At 40.8% G+C, this 23456-nt stretch overlaps 1 protein-coding gene across 1 annotated transcript in view; it reads left to right on the plus strand.

Annotated features, from left to right (window-relative positions):
- KDM1A (lysine demethylase 1A) overlaps positions 1 to 23456 on the plus strand; it is a 53346-nt gene that overhangs the window by 24828 nt on the left and 5062 nt on the right. The window contains exons 5-17 of the mRNA XM_014524738.2: positions 131 to 223; positions 2704 to 2810; positions 7424 to 7505; positions 8343 to 8437; positions 9116 to 9258; positions 9377 to 9467; positions 10908 to 11042; positions 13901 to 13974; positions 16172 to 16283; positions 16619 to 16751; positions 18650 to 18837; positions 19266 to 19380; positions 21247 to 21374. Coding sequence (XP_014380224.1) covers positions 131 to 223; positions 2704 to 2810; positions 7424 to 7505; positions 8343 to 8437; positions 9116 to 9258; positions 9377 to 9467; positions 10908 to 11042; positions 13901 to 13974; positions 16172 to 16283; positions 16619 to 16751; positions 18650 to 18837; positions 19266 to 19380; positions 21247 to 21374 — 1496 coding nt within the window. The remainder of the gene's footprint in view (positions 1 to 130; positions 224 to 2703; positions 2811 to 7423; positions 7506 to 8342; positions 8438 to 9115; positions 9259 to 9376; positions 9468 to 10907; positions 11043 to 13900; positions 13975 to 16171; positions 16284 to 16618; positions 16752 to 18649; positions 18838 to 19265; positions 19381 to 21246; positions 21375 to 23456) is intronic.

Consider the following 23456-nt stretch of genomic DNA (forward strand, 5'->3'; position numbering starts at 1 on the left):
TGACCATTTTTAGACTGGGACCATTATACTCCAAATATTCCTGTCACAAAGCAGTCCCATATGAGTGTGTAAGTATGAATTATTTGTACAAAGTAATTGCATACATAATTTAATGTTTTTTATTCTGTAGGTGACACCGTGCTAGTTCATAGAGTACACAGCTATCTGGAGCGGCATGGTCTGATCAACTTTGGCATCTACAAACGGGTAAAGCCCCTTCCAAGTAAGCAGCTCATAAATTTATTTCAGATTAAATAATTATGCTTTCCTGGGATTTATTAAGTCACATTTTGGGCTTTATTTTTAATATCTGGGTAATAAAGGCACTTTGTTTAATGGCTGGTTTGGTTCTCAGATTTTCCTTTTTGGATAAATAAAATGTAGTTCCAGGAAAATTGCTTGAAAAATTTGAAGGTATTTTGTGTATTTGAATTCCTTTGTCACTCCTCATCATGAGTGCTTCTTGTGTAAATTCACTTAGCACCAGACAGGAAGATTTTACATGCTGAATTTTTTTCTTACTTTTTGTTGGCATCTTTACATATCAAGTGTTATACACACTTGCAATGTGCTTAACCCAAATGAAGTAACTAATAAATGACCATTTTGTTGTGCAAAAACAATATATTTTCCTTGCTTAATAAACAGATTGAGGTTAAACCATTTTTTTCAAATTTTGTACAGATGGTAGTTGTGATGCGTGAAAAAAACAACAAAAATCCCCTTCGAATAATTGTTCATGTGTACTTTGCACTGTGAGGTGTGCATGTGCTTCACACATTTTGAGATCAGAGCCTTTGCTTAGCAGTATTCATCTGGTGTGCTGGAGCCGTGCTTTGCATGCCTTCTGCTTTTCATTTCCCCTCCACCATTACCTGGCTCAAGATGGAGTGTTCCTGCTGTCCTTGGAGGTTGCCGGTTTTTTACCTCAAAGACAGATTCCTATCTGTTTAAGTATGGCTTTTTGGCAGGTTTTCTTTAGAAGCATGCCAGCGATCATTTTTGCATTCATTCTCCAGAGCCAAAGAAAAGACAGTTTCTCTAAGGCCAAATAGCCTCTCCCAACAAGCTTGTTGACTCGCTTGTCCCTAAGCCTGAAGCCTCCTTCCAGTATAAACTGCGGTCTACCTTTCTGGTCTTCATCTTTGATCCTTCAGGAACTGTTTGGGTCCAGATTGCCACAGGCTAGTGGGTCCTAAATATGTCAGCTGGGGGACACTTTTCTGCCTAATCACAATCCCTGTTCTACGTCCTCTTCGGTAACCTCTCTTCTAGACCACGATTTGAGGCAGTTTCCATGAAAAGCCGCATTCCCTGCAATTTCTGGCAGAATTTCCAGGAGAATAAAACCACACTGAAAATTAAAATGTTAGCTCCCTAGTGGGAGCCAGCAGTTTTCACAACCGCTGGCGCACAGAGGGAGCCGAGATGATGATTGCCCCCTCCTCTCTGATGCTGATCAACCGAGTGGGCTGCCTGTTGTGTAGCCTTGCCCACCTCTACCAATCAGCATCAAGGGGCAGAACCACATGAATGGCAGCCCTCTCAGCCAATCAGCAGCGTGGGGCGGGGCTGCCATCCTTGGCCAGTCAGTGGCATGGGGGGGGTCTTGCTGCAAAAAAACATGAAAACCGTGACGGTGATCAGCCTGCAAAATCTCCTGCCTGCCTCCTCCATTTATTACTGATATTTAAAGCAGTGCATTCTGTGTATGCAAACCCTTAGACCGTGCCCCTGTCTCCTGAGTTTGACAATTGTGCTCTAAGGCTTGTTTGTCTCTTTTTCCATTTTTTCCCCTTGCAGTGTTTTATTTAGCATTTTAATAACAGTTCAGTGACAGCATGAAAGGTTCCATAGTTGACAATTGGTAAATGATTAATGGGAGGGGAGCAGCACTGTAGAAATTTAGCTCCCCCAACACGACCTCAGAGCACTATAAATCTTAGTGTATGTGAACTTTATTAAGGAGCAGACTTAGTCACATTCATGCAAGGCCAGATGGTCAAGTACTTGTGGAGCATTTGGCCTTTCATGAACAGTCAGTGTAGAAGCTCTGTTCAAGTAGCTGCTGTTAACTTTCGCCGTAGTTTACCTGAAATTCCCAGTTAACCTCTGCTGTTTACTGAGGGTGCAGACAGATGACACATGCTATGTAGTAAATTGGCTTGACTGTGTAATGCAAGTGGGAGTGGACACATGAAGCACAGTTCTGTTGCATAATAAATCACATTTCCTGGGTAAAATTGTGCCTTGAAGAAACAGGAAGTGAGGGCATTGTAGTGAAGGAGTGCTTCTATACAGAATGCATGATGTCTGCTGCCATAATCGATTTTATTCATTCCCAGTATCTGTTTACTCAACGCAGGCTGGCTTCTCTGTGACCTAGGGTGCTGGCAGGTATAGGTGTAATAGTGCCTGCTGCAGACAGGTAGCTTGGAAGAGCTGATCATGTGTCCCCTCTTTAATACAGAGTAAATTTATTAGAGTGAAATCTGGGGCAAATTACTCGGTAACAATCACTTTGTGTATATCTGCATCCCAAGCGCTGAATATTACCTAGTTACAAGAATGTTATACTTAGCAATTAAGAAATTAAATAGCTGATTTCTTACTTGAGAACTTCAGGGCTCGATTTGAATTTAGACTCTTGGGCCTGTAACGATGTATGTTTGCCCTTCTTAATTTTTGCTTTCATCTCTCTAGCCAAGAAGACTGGAAAAGTGATCATTATAGGATCTGGAGTGTCTGGCTTGGCAGCTGCTCGTCAATTGCAGAGTTTTGGGATGGATGTCACCGTTCTGGAAGCCAGGGTATGGACTTGCTGTTCAAAGAGAATTCAGTTAAATTTAGCCAGTAACCAGAACTAATTACACATTTATATGGGGAGCACCCTGAAAGAACTGGTAAAACCATATGAATGGCCAGTGGTGATCTAGATGGGCCGGTATGTGGCTAGATTCCCTTTACCTCAGAAGCAGAAATATATATTTTTTTTCTCCACTTAGGGCATCAGCCCCTGCCTCTTAAGATTATGCTGCTGCCATTTTTCTGGCCTTTTGTAGCAGGGCTACAGCCTATGCTGTCTCCTGTTTGACCAGGCACAAGAATATAATTAGGAAAGTCCTTAACATCTTCCCCCTTTCTCCATGATCGTGAGAGGCAAGTCTTTGGCAGTTGGATGCATTTTTTCATTAAAAGAGTTTTATCTCAGAGTCCAGTGACTCTGGACATCTTGTTTATTCCTTTACATTTTCCAGCAATCTGTATAGAATAAAGCAGCTACATGCTGCAGTTTCATAGAACTATCAAGGCAATACTAAAAGTCCCATACTTTGAAAAGAGAGAGTTTTGTCCTACAGTGAAGATAACGTAATCTTCCATGTAACTTTAGCTAGATAAGCTTGGGTTAGGAAAGCTTTCCTTTGGAAAGAAAACCCTGGATCCAGCAGTTTGGTCATATCCTTTGTGAAATTCAGCTTAAGTGAACCAGTTTCGTTCTTGCTTCAATGCAAGGTAGTTCTGTGGCACCAGACCCAGGTATGTGGAATGTGCATGTTGTATTTGCCTTCATTTTGTCTGAGCTGCAGATACTTCCGTTTCCCTCTCTCACTGAGGTTGAACCACAAAAAATGATGGATTTTGTGAAAGTCACTGTTACCAGTGGTGAACTTGTGTTCAGATCCTTCCCTTCTTCAGAGACCTTTTTTTGGTGTAAGGCTTGGCCTTTCACCTGAACCCATTATGTGCCATCTTAACACCGTGGAGTGTGACTTTTTTTTCAGGTGGTAAAACTGCTTAATATGCACTTAAGCTCAATCTTCACTCAAGCCAGCTGGTTTGATGTGTTTCCTGTTAGTTTGAACTTCAATCTGATGGTGCTTCATAGAAACACATCTCACTCACTGAACCAAAAACTCCTCGCCTAACACCATCCTCTCATCCTTTTAAATTCAGATTTTTTCCCCCACCACTTTGCTTGGAAATCCATTCTAAAATGCATTTGTCTGATACCAGGATAAAATCCCTGTTATCCAGCATTCTGCTAGCTGGAATACTCTATTAACCAGCACCATGCCACCATCATCCATCACCCTGTGCCGCTGCCCCATGCAATCAACACGCACCACTGCTGTGTGCAACCACCCTGCCCCGCTACTGCTGCCACTGTGTACAGCCCCCTTCCCCCACTCCTGAAATTTTAGATATCCTGTATTTTTACATAACCAGCACCCGACATTCCCCAGTCTTGCCAGATAACGGAGATTTTACTGTAGTTAGAAATCTTTTTTTCCCCTACTTTTCTGTCTAAACATGTTCAGTTTGTAGCCATTTCTTTGTTATATGTTCATTTCTTCTCTTCTTGCTGGTTCTTGCTACTTCATTGATGAATAGCCTTTAAGGTCATTTGAAAACCTCTAAAATCCTGTTAATGCAATTGATGGAATTTTATCCAGTGATTCATGCACGTATTCCAATTTGTGAACCAGGGTGCATCTCCTTAAAAAAGAGAGAGATGGATATGATTCATAAAACCATAAATTCCTGCTAATAAAAAACAAACCCTGATAAATGTTAAAAGTTGATTTCACTCACTGCACACATTAAATCTTTTTTCCAGTTTAAACTTTGACTTTTAGCTGTTGCCTCTTGTTATGCCTTTGCTAGGTTAATGCCCTTAAGTAGGTATTTAGCATTATCAAATAATCTCTTAAACGTTTATGCTAAGCTTAATGCACTGAGCTCTTTAGACCATGAATCACTTCCTTGTTTATCTGAAGTTTGTTCAGTTTTAACAGCAGACATACTATTATCTTACTTAATATTTCATGTTTTTATGTATTCAAGGATAATGCTCTTGTCACCTTTCCACGAGGATGTTCCTCTTCACTTGACTTGCAATAACTCATGAGTCTCTTATGAGTCACATTCTCCAAACTATTCTCCAGTTCTGGGTGACCTCCATTTTCCTCCCACTCCCAACATGCATGGTTTTGCAGTTGGATTTTGTCCAGTTTTAGTTTATCAGTGATCTGTCTTTATTATCCACTATCCTTTGCTATCTGCAGGTTATCACTAGTAACTACATATTTTCTTCCAAATCACTGATTAAATATTACAGACGTTAATTTACAGGAATTTACTGGATTTGGTATAGGGATGGTTTGCAACTCAATTTGTGATGAATTAAGCAGCTTCTCTGCTGCTTGCTGTGGCGTTTACTTCAAAGGGTGCTACTTCTTTGGTCAGCGGGAGCAGAGCCAGATCCCTGTGCATCTGATTGGCAAGGTGGTGTCCTTTGCCCGAAAAGCCTCATCAGACAGCTGGGAGACCTCTGGTCCAACACACATTTTTGTTGTGGTGATCTACGCCTCAGTTCACGTATCATCAGTGGGCTTAGGGATCCAACTCTCTCAAGTATCAGTTCTACTATAGTCATCTTTTGTATTGATAATTATCTCATCTATGAGAGGACCTATTAATAGATATAAAGTTTGTTTTATTTTCAGCGGTTAAAGCACTTTGGTGGGGGTGGTACTGAGACGATTATCAGTACAGAAAACTGCTATGGTATGCATGTGTAGACACACATGCATGCACATACAATATTTTATTTTATTTATAATATCTTTAGGTTGTGCCAGCTACATTCTGAAACATAACCTTTAAAATAGCAATTTAGTCCTTGAAATTTTTTTCTGTCTAAACATGTTCAGTTTGTAGCCATTTCTTTGTTATATGTTCATTTCTTCTCTTCTTGCTGGTTCTTGCTACTTCATTGATGAATAGCCTTTAAGGTCATTTGAAAACCTCTAAAATCCTGTTAATGCAATTGATGGAATTTTATCCAGTGATTCATGCACGTATTCCAATTTGTGAACCAGGGTGCATCTCCTTAAAAAAGAGAGAGATGGATATGATTCATAAAACCATAAATTCCTGCTAATAAAAAACAAACCCTGATAAATGTTAAAAGTTGATTTCACTCACTGCACACATTAAATCTTTTTTCCAGTTTAAACTTTGACTTTTAGCTGTTGCCTCTTGTTATGCCTTTGCTAGGTTAATGCCCTTAAGTAGGTATTTAGCATTATCAAATAATCTCTTAAACGTTTATGCTAAGCTTAATGCACTGAGCTCTTTAGACCATGAATCACTTCCTTGTTTATCTGAAGTTTGTTCAGTTTTAACAGCAGACATACTATTATCTTACTTAATATTTCATGTTTTTATGTATTCAAGGATAATGCTCTTGTCACCTTTCCACGAGGATGTTCCTCTTCACTTGACTTGCAATAACTCATGAGTCTCTTATGAGTCACATTCTCCAAACTATTCTCCAGTTCTGGGTGACCTCCATTTTCCTCCCACTCCCAACATGCATGGTTTTGCAGTTGGATTTTGTCCAGTTTTAGTTTATCAGTGATCTGTCTTTATTATCCACTATCCTTTGCTATCTGCAGGTTATCACTAGTAACTACATATTTTCTTCCAAATCACTGATTAAATATTACAGACGTTAATTTACAGGAATTTACTGGATTTGGTATAGGGATGGTTTGCAACTCAATTTGTGATGAATTAAGCAGCTTCTCTGCTGCTTGCTGTGGCGTTTACTTCAAAGGGTGCTACTTCTTTGGTCAGCGGGAGCAGAGCCAGATCCCTGTGCATCTGATTGGCAAGGTGGTGTCCTTTGCCCGAAAAGCCTCATCAGACAGCTGGGAGACCTCTGGTCCAACACACATTTTTGTTGTGGTGATCTACGCCTCAGTTCACGTATCATCAGTGGGCTTAGGGATCCAACTCTCTCAAGTATCAGTTCTACTATAGTCATCTTTTGTATTGATAATTATCTCATCTATGAGAGGACCTATTAATAGATATAAAGTTTGTTTTATTTTCAGCGGTTAAAGCACTTTGGTGGGGGTGGTACTGAGACGATTATCAGTACAGAAAACTGCTATGGTATGCATGTGTAGACACACATGCATGCACATACAATATTTTATTTTATTTATAATATCTTTAGGTTGTGCCAGCTACATTCTGAAACATAACCTTTAAAATAGCAATTTAGTCCTTGAAATTTGGAATGGGAGTCTAGCCCAATCCACATCATTGGAGGATTGTTCTTTTCTGTATTGTGCTCTAGATGCATGTTTGCCCTATGCCCATAACATTTTTTTTAAATGAGATTGAGAAGCTTGTTTTCATAAACTCGTATGACTGGGTTGAGAACCTGTGAGTTCATATAATGAAGACTTGCTCAGAAACTTACGGTAGAGCTTCAGTGTAGCTGTGATAGCCCTCTTTGTATGTAGGGTTTTTTCAGAATAACGATTTTCAGAGCAGTTTTGTTGTTACAGTATCTTATCACTTATCTGAACTGAATAAAATAGCTGATTGTATATTTTAATTTTAACAGGATCGTGTAGGAGGAAGAGTTGCTACATTTCGCAAAGGCAATTATGTTGCTGATCTAGGAGCCATGGTGGTAACAGGTCTGGGTGAGTTTTTCTAATTTTAAAAAATAAAGAAAAGAATGAACAAACAAACACACAATGATGAAGGATAGTGATGATGCCCTGATGAAGGATAAGTAGTCTTCACTGTAATTGGAGTCAGTTCACTGGAAATGTAGGTGTGATCTAGATAGAAGACTCTTCTTTTTCCTGATCTCATTCTGTTCTGACTCTTAAATCATGTTAACCAGTGGTTTCTTGACCCATAGCTTTTCAGCAATGTGGTATTCACAGCAACAGGAAACGAAAAGTGTGAATCCGAGGTTGATAGAGAGCAAATGATGTTGCTTTTAGTGCATTATAATTGGTCAGTATTTTTGATCCAGAGCCAGAAAGTAGTAACTCCCCAAATCATTGTGGTGGTTTGAATTGTTCATTTGTACTGATTCTGGGATTTGTTTCTCTTCTTGGCACACTAACTAAATGTACCAAGTTTTCTGCCATATAACCAACTGTATTATAAGCTGTAACTTCCCTCTGTCCTTCAGGGTTTTTTTGCACTGCTCTTTAATCTATGCATCCCTGAGTCCATCAACTTGCAAGTCTGCCCTGCTTGTTGCTGCCATCTTGGAGATGATTTTTTTACTTATCAGATTTTCCTACCTATAGTTCTTCCCTTGAATGCTAGGAAGAGGTGGCTCTTATGGTAAGAGGTGCCATGAGAAAATCTTCACAACATTTGAATGTTTTTACTTGTTTATTGAAAGACATTCTGCATTAATATAAAGGCGCATTGAATTTGTTATTGGCTTTGGAATTGGTTTTGTGGACAGCTTTTTACTTTTTGCATTCATTTTGGATCTAACACCAGACCTTTTGCAGGAGGGAATCCAATGGCTGTGGTCAGCAAACAAGTGAACATGGAACTGGCCAAGATCAAACAAAAATGTCCGCTTTATGAAGCTAATGGACAAGCTGTAAGTCTAGACATTTTTTTCCCCTTGGAATTTTTTTAAAGGGATTGTCACTTTTTGCCTGAGGAATCCAAATGACCTTGTTACCACAAAAGGCAGGGATGGTAAGATAGGGGAAATGTAATAGTTGAAGTCTTATGTGGGTGGAAAGGAGGAAGGAGAGTAGTCCCACTGGAGACTATTTTCAGGAAGCTTCAGTGGGTTGATTGAATCTCACAAATGGGGACGAACAGTAGCTCATCCTGAAGAGCTGGCAGTATCTGTTCTGAAAAGTGTGATGCAGTTGATCATACCTCTCCTCATCTTTATCCATGTATGTAGCCCACAAAAGCTTTTAAACAAAGTATCACCCTAGATCAAGATAGTAATGTCTTTGTGACATTAGCATGTGGATCTGCACCCTGCCTTATTTATCGCTACGTAGCACTCTGATTTGAAGAGAAGGTACTTGAGGCAGCTGGTTTTATTTTAATTAAGCCTATGTGGTAACGATATTGACTCAACAATAGAAGATAAAATCGAAGTATCATTGCTCTAACTTTTTTTAGGATTTCAGTTCTAACAAACCCAGTTGGATATCTGCTAGGCTCCACCTTACGCTTTCATAATTTGGAGCTTTAGTGCACTGTGCATTTTTTTTTTAACTGCAAAGACAAATCCATTGCCTTTTTTGACTTTTAGGTTCCTAAAGAGAAAGATGAAATGGTGGAACAGGAGTTCAATCGGTTGCTTGAAGCCACCTCCTATCTCAGTCATCAGTTGGACTTCAATGTTCTTAATAACAAGCCTGTCTCCTTAGGTCAGGCTTTGGAGGTTGTCATACAGTAAGTGTCCTTACTCTTCAGTGGTAGAGATTCTAACTCAGATGGGATGGTTATTTTTTTCTGGTAATGCTGGGATTTCCCAGTGAAAGAATCCTTGATTTCTATTCCTGTTTTCTAGATTGCAAGAGAAGCATGTGAAGGATGAACAGATCGAACACTGGAAAAAAATAGTAAAAACTCAGGAGGAGTTAAAAGATCTTCTTAACAAGGTCAGGCCTTATCCCTTCCTGGTAGACATGGATCAACTATTATTTGTGTCCTTTTCTTAACTTTTGGTAGTGACTTCCTAAGATCTTTCAGGAAAAACTAGTATCAGGAATTTCCCTTAATAATTGTATTTAAATTGTCTGGGGGAAAAAACTGGATATTGAAACATGAAATTACCAGAAGAACTATTCTATTCTATTTTAAAGTGATACTGGCTCACATTGACACTCAGTATTGTGGCAGGCAAGCCCTGGGGAAACTACTGTTGTTTTGTTGAGCAGGGGCTTTCCAAACATTTGAGAGAGACTTTTATTTCCCACTTCTCTTCCACCCCGCAGCCCTGCTCCCCATTACTGAGGTTCTTTCAGACAAGTAAACAATGTTTAGAAGAAGTGGTTACTTGATATAGCTATATTGGTTAGCAACCTGGCACGAGCGATTCTTCAAGAGCAGGGGCAGGCAATTATTTTGGGTGGAGGGCTGCTTAACGGGGTTTGCTGAGCTTTCAAGGGCTGCATGGGTAGCCCCTCCCCTCAACAGTTGCCCCACCCCCTGGTTGCCACCTTGGGACCAGAAGTCGCACCCCTAACCTTTGTCACTGGCAGTCCCTCCCCATGTCCTCTAGAAATGCTCCTTTTGGGAAGGGGGCTTGCCATTTTAGAACCAGAGAGAAACCGAATCATACACTAAAAGTCAAATTTCTACTACAATGTAGTTCAATTTTATTACAAAAAGTATTTTTGCCATGACTTGTGTTTGCATACTCTATGTAGAGGGGATTGCATAATAACTCAACAATAAATTCTTAGTTTTGTATATTGTGTGCTAGGATGGTTGGGGGGTGGGGAAGGGTTGTGAGAGGCTTTGGCTGTGTGGGGGGGCATAGGGTATGTAGCGGGGGGGTTGTGGGGGCAAGGTGTGCATGTGTGGCGTTTGTGGGGTGTGGGGGAGGGTGGAAGGGTGTGGGGACCCCTGCAGTCCCCCCCATCCCATGACGCAGCAGCAGGTGGGGGCACTCAGGGTGCTCATGCCCGGCGCTGGTGCCCCGGCAGTGTGTGGCTTCAGCCAGCGCTGCACATTGCAGCAAGGGGAGGCTCTTCCTCCCATGAGGGTGGGAACGAGGCACAGTAGGGTATGTTGCAGGGTGTGCGTATGCGTGGGTGCCTTGCTCCCATGTTCGTGGGCAGAAGGGCTGGGTGGGAGACAGTTTATTGGGGGGCACCGTGGGCTGGATGAAAGTGCTTGGCAGGCCAGATCTGGCCTGTGGGCTGTATTTTGCCTGCCTCTGTTCAAGTGGGATTTCGATGGAGTAAAGATTTCATATCTCCTTTAACAGAAAGGAAGTGTCAGCAATATCCCGAGATGCAGCTGGTATGAAGTGAATTTTCATTTGTACATTAAATGACATGAAAGATTTTCTCCCTTCCCCTGCCCAACTTTAGATGGTGAATTTAAAAGAGAAGATTAGAGAGCTCCATCAACAGTACAAGGAGGCATCTGAAGTAAAACCACCTCGGGATATTACTGCGGAGTTCCTTGTAAAGAGCAAGCACAGAGATCTCACTGCGCTCTGCAAGGTACAGGATGCCATAACTAAATAGCTTTCTGCCCACAAACTATTTCTCCCTACAAGCTGAACAAGCAACTAATTTTTTTTTTTCCAAATTATGCTTTGAAATATGCATGCCTGTGGTGATGTTGGGTTAGAGCCTTCTGTAAAGCAGTAATAGAAGAGCCTGGGCACTAGGGGTGTGCCAAGCGGGCCCTATTTGATTGGGATTTGGATTTGGCCCGAATCGGGGACTGATTAGATTCGTTGATTCGGATTACTGTCTCTGATTCAACTTGGCCGAATCCGAATCTGAGGATTCGATGCTGATTCAGACATAGCAGCGATTCAGACATAGATGCAGTTTAAATGTTTTCTCTACATACCTTGAGTTAGCAGGCACAGCTTGTGATCACTGCAGTGCTGGGGCACATGGAGTATGCCACAGGATTGCGGGGGGGCTCCACATGCTCAGCTGCAAACCCGGAAGTGGACCAGAAGTACTTCCAGTCCACTTCCGGGTCTGCCGGGGAGTATGCTGGGGGCCCCCCTGTGCCTCCCCGGCTCGGCAGTCGGCCACAGAGGGACCCCAGGGCCCCCTCCAGACTCGAGGCACCAGTCACCAGGCTGGGCGTGGGGGGGCCCAGCGTGCTCCCCGGCAGGCCCGGAGCTGGACTGGAAGTGTTTCTGGTCCACTTCCAAGTCTGCTGCCAAGCACGCTGGGGAGCCCCCTATGCTTCTGTGGAACACTCTATGCGCCCAAGCATTGCAGCATTCACGATCCCTTGCTACCTAGAGATATGTAGAAAAAGCATTTAAAGCTGTCTCTATGTCCGAATCATTCCAAATCTCTCCGAATCAATTCAGAGGGTTCCGATTCAATTTGGAGAGATTAAAGGCTCCTCAGATTCGGAAATTCGGCCACCAAATCGGGCCAAATCTCCACCGAATCGAATCAGGGTCCAAAGCTTTGCACAGCCCTCAAGGGCACCCTCTCGCTTCAGGATCTGGAATTTCAGGCTGGGGGACAGACATAGTAAATAGGGGTGTGCGAAGCAGGCAGTATTTGATTGGGATTCGGCCCGATTCAGGGGGCAGTGATTCGATTTGCTGATTCGAATCAGTCCCGATTTTGATTTGACCGAATCTGAAGATTCAGTTCTGATTCGGAGAATCAGCAAATTGGACATAGACACAGCTTTATATGTTTTTTCTACATATCTCGAGTTACCAGGCGCAGCTTGTGAACGCTGTGATGCTGGGGCAAATGGAGCATCCCATGGGAGTGGGGGGTGTCCCCTGCGTGATTGGTGGCAGACCCTCCTCCTCTCCCCTCCCCCCCCCCCCCCCCCGAGGCGGAGGTTGAAAAATACTCCCCGACCTAGGAATCTGGAACAGCACCAACCCTGGCCGTCCGGTGCTTGCATGTGGGGTCCTCCGTGCACTCCACAGCGGACCCGGCAGTGCTGTGCATCTACTTCCAGGTCCACCGCTGAGCATGTGGGGGACTCCCCACGCTCCCGTGGGATGCTCTGTCCGCCCCAGCATCTCGCCCTTCACAAGCCACGCCTGGTACCTCAAGGTACCTAGAAAAAACATATAAACCTGTGTCTATAGCCAAATCATCTAATCTCTCCAAATCTATTTGAAGGCTTCCGATTCAATTCGGAGAGATTAACGGGTCTCCTGATTTGATTTGGAGATTTGGCCGCTGAATCTCCTCCGAATTGAATCAGTAACTGAAGCTTCGCACAGCCCTAATAGCAAAGCATTGAGCTAAGAGCTTTTTGTGATATCTTTTATTAGACCAGCTGGATAGTTGGGAAGAGGTATCGGACAGGCTTTTGGGCACAAAATGCCGTTCTTCGCTTAGATTACAGTTCAGCTTTGGCACTGGATCTTACTACTAGATGATGAGATGATTTTCTGGAAAAAGTATGGTTTTATGGAGAAGTGCCTATCCCGCGAGGCCAAAATGTCTGTAATTGAACAACATATACGAAACTTGTGGTTATGAAGACATCTGCCCCAAACAGAGCTCTGTTTATGGCAACTTTGCTTCTTCAGTTGGATGAGTAGTTTCTTTTGATAGTGCTCTTTTGGTGCTACCTGCTTGGGTTGGTTGCCTTGATTCCTAGACCCAGTTCTGTTGCTTGGCAGAATCCAAAGGCTCCTGAAGTCATCTGCTTCTCGTATCTAATCACTTGAGTCCTGGCTCTTTGTTTTATGGTTCTACAGGTTTTCCAACAGAGACCGTTTACTAATATGCTAGGAGGCTAGCACTATATTATTTGGTTAAAGTACGTCCCATGCAAAATTGTCCAGTTCCAATAGCTAGGAGAACCATATACTATCTCACTCCACAAAGTCTAAAGGAGAATCCCTGACATTCTCTGATTTTAATGGATTTTGGGGGTTTTTTTTTATTGTTTGATATGCTAAGATTCCAGGAATGTAAACATTTCTATATTGGTCTATGTATTTTACTGCATAAATGGGTATTGCAGAAGCAAAACATGCCTTTTAGTCTTTCTGCTGGCTTCATTAGGAATTGGCTCAAACCTTATTCTGATCAATGTTTTGGGGGTCCTATATTATAAGTAATAACGGGCGCTACTGTAATATAAAATGTTAATAAATTTAATTTTCCCAACTTGGGAGTTTTTAAATATTTTTTTATATTTCGTTAAAATAGTGGGGGGTGGGGTTGGTTCAGTTTTATGTGTGGGATAATGCATCCAGAACATACCTCTGTCATTGAGCTGTTGCGAAAGTGACCTTTTGTAATGCAACAGGTTTGCAGTATAAACTTCAGTTATTGCTTGTTATACTTTGAAGAAAAAATCGTGACTAATATCTGCTCTGAATCTGCTTAATTTTTTTTAGGAGTATGATGAATTAGCTGAAACGCAGGGCAAGCTGGAAGAGAAACTCCAAGAACTTGAGGCTAATCCACCAAGGTAAAAAAAAAAACATCAGCTGGTGGGGGGATGGGTAATTTTGGTTTTACTAGATTGAGAAGATTTGGGAAAGACAGTAACTTCCATTTAGGTTGCACCTTTTTTGCAGAAATAATATTTAGTGGTCTTGTATTATACTTTGTTAGCTGGATGCAGTTGCATGAAGGTTGAGTGTCCTCAGTTTCAGAAAATCAGTGTTCTCCAATTTTACCAGTGACTAATAAAACATTAAAAGTCTTTCTCCAGTGGGGTGTCCCATTGATATGGTTACCCCGGCTGTAACTAGTGGCCTGACTTAAACCTTTGAATAAAAATCCTTGCAATACCCATTAATGAAAATTCCCGAATATTGGTACGTGTAGATGCTTTTTGGCATCATGCTGTACAGATTCCTCAGCTTTTCTTCTAAAACACTACAAATTATAAAAGTGTCCCTTGAATTGTTTATATAAATGCTGGATGTAGTATCCAGCAGCAGTCACAAGTCCAAGGTGCATATGTAATATAACCGCATTCATCCTACTTGATATCTTCTTCTTCATGCATCCCTTTTGGTTATCCACTGTGAACCTGCATCTTTATCTCCTTTTCCTTCCAGTATCACTATTTCCTAGGATAATCACCCACATGGTAAACATGGCCTTTATTCTTTGTCGATTATATATTACTACTACTTTGGGCCATATTAAGCAAACCGTATGTGCTATGGGTCTAATTTACCCACTGCTTTGGATTGCTCTTGCATCAGTTACCCATTCTTTTCATTCTTTTCTACTTCTCTAGTCTTTTGTCATTTGCAAATTTTATCAGTAGTTTTAATTAAGTTTTCTTTGGGTTGTTTAAATAGTATAGGACCAAGAGTCAATCCCTGCTGGACCCATCTAGTGTATCTGCTCAACGATGATTTCCTGTTTATGATCACATTTTGAAGTGCTGAACAAACAGAGAAATAAAAGAACTTGGGCTCAGCTCCTTAAAGCTGCTGTTCATGTACATAAATCTTCAGCAGTGGCAAGCAGCTAAAATCCTTTGAGCATCTGGATCGTACCTTCTATAGTCCTGAATTAAAACTGTTTCATACCTCATATATATTTTGTATATGAAGACTTTCTATATCACTGCAGATAAGTAAAATGGACTAAAATAACTTAATTTTCTCCTATAGAAGCTGAAAAATATTGAGTGCAGTCTGAATAGAATTGCCACTCTTCTTTAAATAGCAGACCTCTCTCGTTGTTCTTTATAGGACTGGGGTCATAAGTATGTGTTTGGAGAAGCTTATATGCCATTAATCTCAAAATTTATAGTGTTCCAAATCTGCTCTTTAAAGAGGAGAGAAGGAATAATCAAAATGCGAAGGGAGTTAGAAGGAGGCAGAACTGCCCCTTAATCATGCAACAGAAATGAATAAAACACAAATCAGTTTAATTTAGGACCAGGAACACTAAAATGTTTGCAAGTTTTAATTTGTGTGGAAATGATATGCTGTTGTTATAGGACATGATCCAGGTTGTTAGGGTTCTGAAAATTTGCATTTTTTTCCCTCGATTAGGTTTGAATTTTAGTTGAGATTTAAATGTGAACATTTTCTGTACTTCCAGTTCTTAGTTTGTGAATAATTGCAGTACCCCTATGTTAGTAATTTTGGGTACATGTGATTTATAGTCTCTATCTTTTCCTCCATTTCCATGTGTTTTGTCTGGGAATACAAAGAAGTTTATACTTTAGTTTGAACACATTCTGTCGACAAATAGTTCCAAAAATGTTTGGATCAATGCACCCTGTTCTCTCTTTTAAAAATGTATTATCGACAACTATGCACTCTTATCAGACTTACAATTTAAAATATTAGAAAGATGCACAGGGTCTTGAACCATTTTTAGTGTGTACAAAAGTTAGTTGGGCTGTTGGTCCTAGACTGGAATTAAAGTAATGTGTGTAACTATTTATCACAGAGGGGAAGTCTGCTGTGGCTGCAATTTAACTGAAGATGTATTATATTTTCTGTCTACTCCTACATTGGTTAAATAGCTTGATATTAATCCTTGTTTCACCATACTTATTTCCAGAAGTGCTGTTTTCAGGTAGAAAGTCATGATCTTTGGAAGTAGGATCTACCTGCATCCTTTGAGAGAAAAATGTTTGCAGAATTTCAGTCGCTACAAAGTCAAACTTTCTTTTACTATTTGTTTTCTAGTGACGTGTATCTATCCTCAAGGGACAGGCAGATACTTGACTGGCATTTTGCTAATTTAGAATTTGCTAATGCAACGCCTCTGTCTACACTCTCACTGAAGCACTGGGACCAGGTAGCCAATTCATAACTTCTATTTCTGTGTAATATCAGTCATTTCTAAGTTTTAAATAGGATGCACCTCAGTGTTATCCCTTCAACTCTTTTTTCCAGTATTTCTTTTGGAGAATTACAGAGGTCTGTACATTTTTACTGATGGTGTTTCATATGGCTCTGTTAACATACACATGGTCTTTCCATAGTTAATATTTTTTAATTTGCTGTAGGGAACATCACTTTTACCTGAAAAAGTTCTGGTATTTATACCAAACGGGTTACTGTGCCCATTCATTTATCCCTTCATTGATTGATATGACTTAGTTATAATTACTTTTTATATTTTCATTTCAGGATGATGACTTCGAATTCACAGGCAGTCATTTGACTGTGAGGAATGGATATTCTTGTGTGCCTGTTGCCTTAGCAGAAGGGTTGGACATTAAGTTAAACACAGCAGTTCGACAGGTTCGCTACACAGCTTCAGGTAAACGAAACCTAACCTGAGAAGTTGCTCCACAGAGTAACATTATCATTTGACAGTTGCCAGGTAACAGGTTTCATGTGCTTCTTACACTATGAGTACAGAGTCGCCCAGAAAAGCAGTGCCTGGTAAGATCATCTGATGATCTCACCATCATACATCCTAACCTTGAAGCCAGGTTAAAGAAGGGTTAGCACAAATGCTTATTTGTGCTCCAAAGGCTTCAAGGATATTGCTCCTGTATCTCTGGATCTGGGGTGCTTTTGTGGTTGATGGAACAAGTAATGGAGGAAAGGAGTCCAAAGTTTGCACAGCTGCAGAATCAGTGCTACATCTTTGTCAAGATGGACAGTGTATAATCCCTCTTTATCAGTATTCTGTCCCTTGAGGGAGGGTGAATCCTGTAGTTTCAAAGTCTTTGATATGGCAGTTGTGTTAAATGATCTGTGAAAACACATCTGTGTGTAGCTTTTAGATCATCTGCCAAATGGATAAATTCTCTTGATGAAACTCCTCCTTGGCCTGCTCTGGTTCTTTGGGGATGCTCTTAGGAGATTCCCTTTTCTTGTGGATTGTTTGCCCTTTTGATCAGTGTGGCCCTTCTGGTAACTACAGTCACCTGCATTTTACTGATTGAAGGTGTTAGTTGATTGCAAAAAACTGGTACCTGTCAACTCTTCTATTAGAAATAAGATCTCTTCATCTAACCCATTTCTACCTTGTGAGCCTTAAGCCATCATCAGTGTTCTCGGCTGGTATTAATGATCATGTGTCAAAATCCAGTTGCAAAGGACATGGTGATGCAGCGCAGTGTACCAAGCGTAAAGTTGGCTCATTATGTTCTACATTTTAGTGACTCAATGGGAGAGGAAGAGAGTCAGTCTAATGTGTCGTTAAAAAAACTGTATAGTTTAGTTTGGGATTGCACACACTAAAATGACTTGCTTATCTTGTTATGTCATGGTGTTGCTATACACTAAAATTGGGGCTGTTTGGATTCTTTAATGAAACAGTTTTTAAAATTAAAGCATATTTGATTTTCTTGGATTTAAAATGCATGGTTTTGAGCCATCTCTGTAATGTATTTTACCTTGAATTACTGATTTGTTACAACCTTAATGCTCTCTTTCCAAAGCTTGCGTTTGGAAATAGAATGGCACCACAGTGTAACTGGGAGCAAAAGCATGACAGGATCATTCAGTGTTTGTATAGCATCCAGCACAAAGGAATCTTGACCCAAGGCTGAAGCTGATAAGTGCTGCAATAATACAAAAAATGACTAAATGAGGAGAAAAAAATAGAAGAATCCTGTGATTTCTTCAGAGCTCAGTCTAAGTTACCGTGAGAACATTTTCATAGGAAGAGACAGCAACCAGAAAACAAGCTAATTGGAGAGAATTAAAGGAAACCAAGATAGCAGTATTTTGGAAGCTTCTTGCCTGAATATTTTGGCAGGCTAATGCTGTTCTCCTGCATTTTGCACTGTCCAACCAACACAAAAAGTTGTTAGTGAAATATCTTCCTGTGTCATGGCACTATGCAAGCTATTCCCTGCCTTCAGTTTCCTTTGGGTTCCTGTCACCTTTTCTAGTAAGATGAAATAAGTTTGTCTGGACTGGCAAAACTCTGGGGCAAAAAAATTCATGAAGAGTATTTGCATAGTATCAGTAGGCACAGTTCTGAAGGGTATTACAGGTATTCTAATTTTGGTCAATAAGGTTAATGTTGTGAATTCAAGTACTTAAAAGTTAAAATAATGGTGGAGTTGATGTTGTCTATGCAACCTGTTCTGGTTCCAGTTAAGGGTCTGCATATGTTTTTCTTCGTTGCAAGATCATACACTGTTTCTCTCACAGGACTAGTAAGTGAATGAACCTCTATTTTTCCCCCTCCTTTTCCAGGATGTGAAGTGATAGCTGTGAACACCCGCTCTACTAGTCAGACTTTTATTTATAAATGTGATGCTGTCCTGTGCACTCTTCCCTTGGGAGTGCTGAAACAACAGCCACCTGCTGTACAGTTTGTGCCTCCTCTTCCTGAGTGGAAAACGTCTGCAGTGCAGAGGATGGGATTTGGCAACCTGAACAAGGTGACTTGGCACAGAAGGAGGAAATGCAAGAGTACAATAAACAGGTTCTAAAATGTGTTGCATTGGGGAGAAACAGTCTGCTTCCACTTCCTTTTCTTCCTAGGTCCTTACTCTGAGAAATATATGCAAAGAGCTATTTGAACAAAGAATTGAAATAAGGAGCTCTCCATACCTCATCTCAGCTAGTGTGTGGTAGTTGTGGACTGGTCTACAATTGCCATGTTTTAGCAGTGGATGAACTAATCTTTCTATGTAGCGAATTTTCAGACTGCCTTGGGTGCTTCCATATGACGTGCAGTGTATACAAAGTGTTTTGTAAAAGCTGAGTTTTAAACCAATTCTAAGCTTTCACTGCTGAAATTTGTGTAGAGGATAATTGCATTCTGTTTTGGGTCTTCCTAATGCTTGAGCCTTCATCTTTTTTATAGGTGGTGTTGTGTTTTGACCGTGTCTTCTGGGATCCAAGTGTCAATTTGTTTGGACATGTTGGCAGCACTACTGCCAGCAGAGGAGAACTTTTCCTTTTCTGGAATCTCTACAAAGGTAACTATGTTGGCTGTTAAGTTTTATCATGTTCGCTTCTACACAGTAGCAGAACTTGGAAGGATCACTTTATAGATGCTACTTCCTTATCTGTAAATTACAGAAGATTGCTATTTCCATGTTCTAAATGAGCAGTCTACAGTAGAAAGGAGCAGTGACTTGCCAACAGTCACAAGTCAGGAACAGAGCTGGATATAGAATACAGGTCAACTGACTCCTTCCTTCTTTTAAATCTAGAGACCAGAACAGGACACATTTTGCATAGCTTTAGTGAAACTGATAGAGGTTAAATCACTGCTGTAATCCTTCCCAATATTTCCATTTATACATAAAGGATCACATTAGCTCTTTTTGTCATAGCATTGCACTAGAAGCTTAGCTGTTGAATTGCTTTTTCTCTATGACAGTTAGTTTTGGAGTCACTTCTTTTTAGGACACAGTTCTGCATTTTGTATTTGACTGTACTAATAAAATTGAGCTCCAGCATGCTGATGATGCTGTAATGTGTGGTCACTTGGAAGCAGACCTTCAGGCAATTGTCAGCATCTTTACCAAGGCCTACAAGAAAATGGGATTTGCACTTAGCATTCAGAAAACTAAGGTCCTCCATCAACAAGCTAAGCAATCCCCAGCTCCTGTAACTCAGATTCACAGTGAGATTCTTGAGAATGTTCCGTATTTCCTGTACCTCAGAAGCCATTTCTCGTGGAAGCCATCTCGTCATTGTATGATGATGCCAAAATAAATCCAGCATCTCCTCAAATGTGCAAGTGCAGCCTTCAGACACCTAAGGAAACAGATGTTGAAAGATCACGACATCTAATCTGAAACCAAGATCATGGTTTATCAAGCAGTTGTGATCCCTGCTTTACCGTATGGAGCTGAGCCATGGATAACATACAGGAGACACCTCAGGTTGTTGAAGTGCCATCAACGCTGCCTGTGAACGATCCTTCAAATCAAGTGGGAAGACAGATGCACCAACATTAGCATCCTCTCGCAAACGAACACCATGAGCATCGAGGCAATGACCATCCAACATGAACTTTGCAGGGCTGGCCACATCATCTAGATGTCTGGCTTCAGAAGTCTGGAGTAAATTTTATTCTCCAAGCTCAGTCAAAGCATAAGCTTCGGAGGAGGGGCAGAGAAAGCACTTCAAGGATGTCCTTAAGGCCAGCTTGAAAAAATGCAACATTGATAAACTCGTGGGAGACTATCACCCAGTACTGCCCTGAATGGAGGAAGAATCTGCTGCAAGGATCTCAGTGCTTTGAAACCTTATGACGACAACAGGAAACGGAAGGGCGGGAGCGGCAGAAACAGCATGTTGCAGATTGAATCGAGAATCCAGAGCCACCACCCAGCACGGAAACACGTGCTTGAGTTGCAGCAGAGTCTGCCAGTCTTGGATTGGTCTTGTCAGCCATGTTTGGATCTACAGATAAGGCAGTCACAGAAGACAACTGTCCTCCACTGTGAAGAAGACTTAATAAAAGACTTTTGGACCTAGCTTACCAAGTAATACAGATTGCTTTGTCTATCTGTCATCCTCAAATTTTACCAAATATTTTCCAGCCTAATGCTGTTCCTTATAAAATCCTAATACAAACATCCCTATTTGATCATTCCTACTGAACAGATAATACACGATGATTTTAGTAATCTAATCCTTCAAACTGCCCCAACTGAGAAGTGTCCTTAAAGTGTTCCTTTTCATTAAATCTTTTTTTCTTTTTTTCCAAGTGAAGTATTTGCCTTATGATGATATACATTACTGAATTAATGCTCTACTACCCCATCCCAATACTGCTGTATTGTATTGCCAATATGTTGAGTATTGATGCCTTGTTCTTTTCTCCTTAGCTCCAATTCTTTTAGCATTAGTGGCTGGAGAAGCAGCTGGAATCATGGAAAACATCAGCGATGATGTCATTGTTGGGCGCTGTCTGGCGATTCTAAAAGGCATATTTGGCAGTAGTGCTGTCCCACAGGTAGTACGTCTGTCCATATCCTTCTTTGCTTTTTTAGAACATCACAGTCTGTATTAAGTGATAATGTTATCCGTCTGAGTGTGGTGCTTACACCATGGTTGGCATGATGCTTTGCCTCCAAGGAATCCAAGAGTGCCAACTATTGTTGTATCAGATTAATTTATGGAATGCACCTATCAAAGCAATGGTGGTCCTGCAAAATGACAGAGAGACTAGGGCTTTAGATGGATTTTGAATTATTCCATTGCCAGTGCTACTTGTAATCTGACCAGCCTTAAATCTATATGTAAACTAGAATGACACGATGCATTTAACTTTGGCATTTTATCTTTGGGCTTCCTTCAGGGAACTTTTATGAAGAAGTAACAAACTGTTAATGCCTTTAGAGAAGACCTAACACTACATCCATGCTTTTAATTTAATGTTAATAATAAGTTATTAATATTTAAATGATCATATGTCTAAATATATTGGTTCTGCAAATTCTTAGATTATGTTGGGGAAAACTTTTTGCTATATATGGTAGAGTCCAGTTATGGAGAGAGAGTCTCTATTTGCTTTTTCACTAATAAGGAAACACTGGTGGAATCTGAAGGTAGAAGATGCCTTGAGTGATGGTGTTCACAGTCATCATATATTTCATGATCCTAAGGAAACAGAGACAAGCAGTACAATAAAACACTGGTCTTCAGAAAAGCAAAGTTTAACAAACGTGGAACTGGTAGGCAGGATCCCATGAGAGGCAAAACTTAAGGGAAGAAGTTCCTTTAAAAGATATTAAGGATAGGAAGCATAGCAGGATATCTAGTTGAATAGATCACAAGCTTTTCAATGACTTGGCACTTTCTGTAAGATTCCTTTTTTGCAACTTGACTAAAATACTAAACCCCAAAAAGTGGAGTACTACGAGTGTAGAGGGACAAAATCAGGAATATTTACAGCTAACAGGGAACATAAAAGATAACCAAAAAAAAAATTCTATAAATACATTAGAAGCAAGAGGAAAACCAGGGCAAATAGAAATCCCTTACTGAAGAGAAGGGAAGCTAGTAACGGGCAGTGTAGAAAAGGCTGAAGTGCTGCAGCCTCTCTTACGTCAATCTTCTTTTCTTTTGTTCTTCACAAAAAGGATCACTCTGTCAGGTGACAAGCACATTCAGCATCAGTGATAAGGGGTAGGAACTCTGCCTAGTATAGGGAGAGAATAACTTCAAGTTTGTTTAAGCAAGCTAGATATTTTCAGATTGCCAGAGCCTTATAAATGTCATCTTTCACTGAAAAAATTTAATTGCAAGATTAAAAGAATCATTTGCCTGGAAAGGTTTAGACAGGGATGATCCTGCCTTGGGTATGGGGTTGGACTCAGATGACTTCCTGAGGTCTCTTCCAGCTCCGTTTTTATATGATAATCATATTCCATAATTTGTCCTCTATTTTAAAAATGAGATGGGGGTCATACTGTGCCACCTTTGTTCTAAAACTGGGAAAACATTGATCTGATCGTATTGACCAAGGATCCTAAAGTCCCTCACAAGACTCAAAGAGCTTCTTCTATCTTTTCAATCACAACTGAAGGTAGTTTCTTGCCCTTTCTGCTGAAACTGTTGCATCTTAAAGTGCACAAAGTTGGCTTTTTGTGCACGCGGTGTGCAGTCACAGCTCTGGAGAGAGAGTTCTGAAGAGGTGAAAAATTATTTGCAAATCATCTATCTGATTTTGGTTATAAAGCACCCTCCCCTTCTGTGAAAAATATCTGTACTGTTTTTCTCCTAAATGTATCTGCTGGTATATCTCCTGATCTGATCTCCTATCCTCTTTTGGCCTGTTGTCCATATGCCTTTTCCACTGTGGGTTCACATATGCCTGAGCTTCAAGACCTTTTTTGCCTTAGCAGTGCTTTTAGGAGGGTGTATGCCCATTCTCTCTTGCAGAAGCACCATACTTCTGCAGCAATTGCTCTCCTATCTGCAACCAGGTCTGCCAGCATCTTTTCCTGGATCTTTCCCTTCTGCCTTAGTCTGGTGACTCACAGAGCTCCAGTCTCAGACAGTGCCCTTGGGACCTCAGCAATAGCACAAGGAG

The sequence above is a fragment of the Alligator sinensis genome, unplaced genomic scaffold (assembly GCF_000455745.1).
Source record: "Alligator sinensis unplaced genomic scaffold, ASM45574v1 scaffold800_1, whole genome shotgun sequence".
NCBI classification, from domain to species: domain Eukaryota; kingdom Metazoa; phylum Chordata; order Crocodylia; family Alligatoridae; genus Alligator; species Alligator sinensis.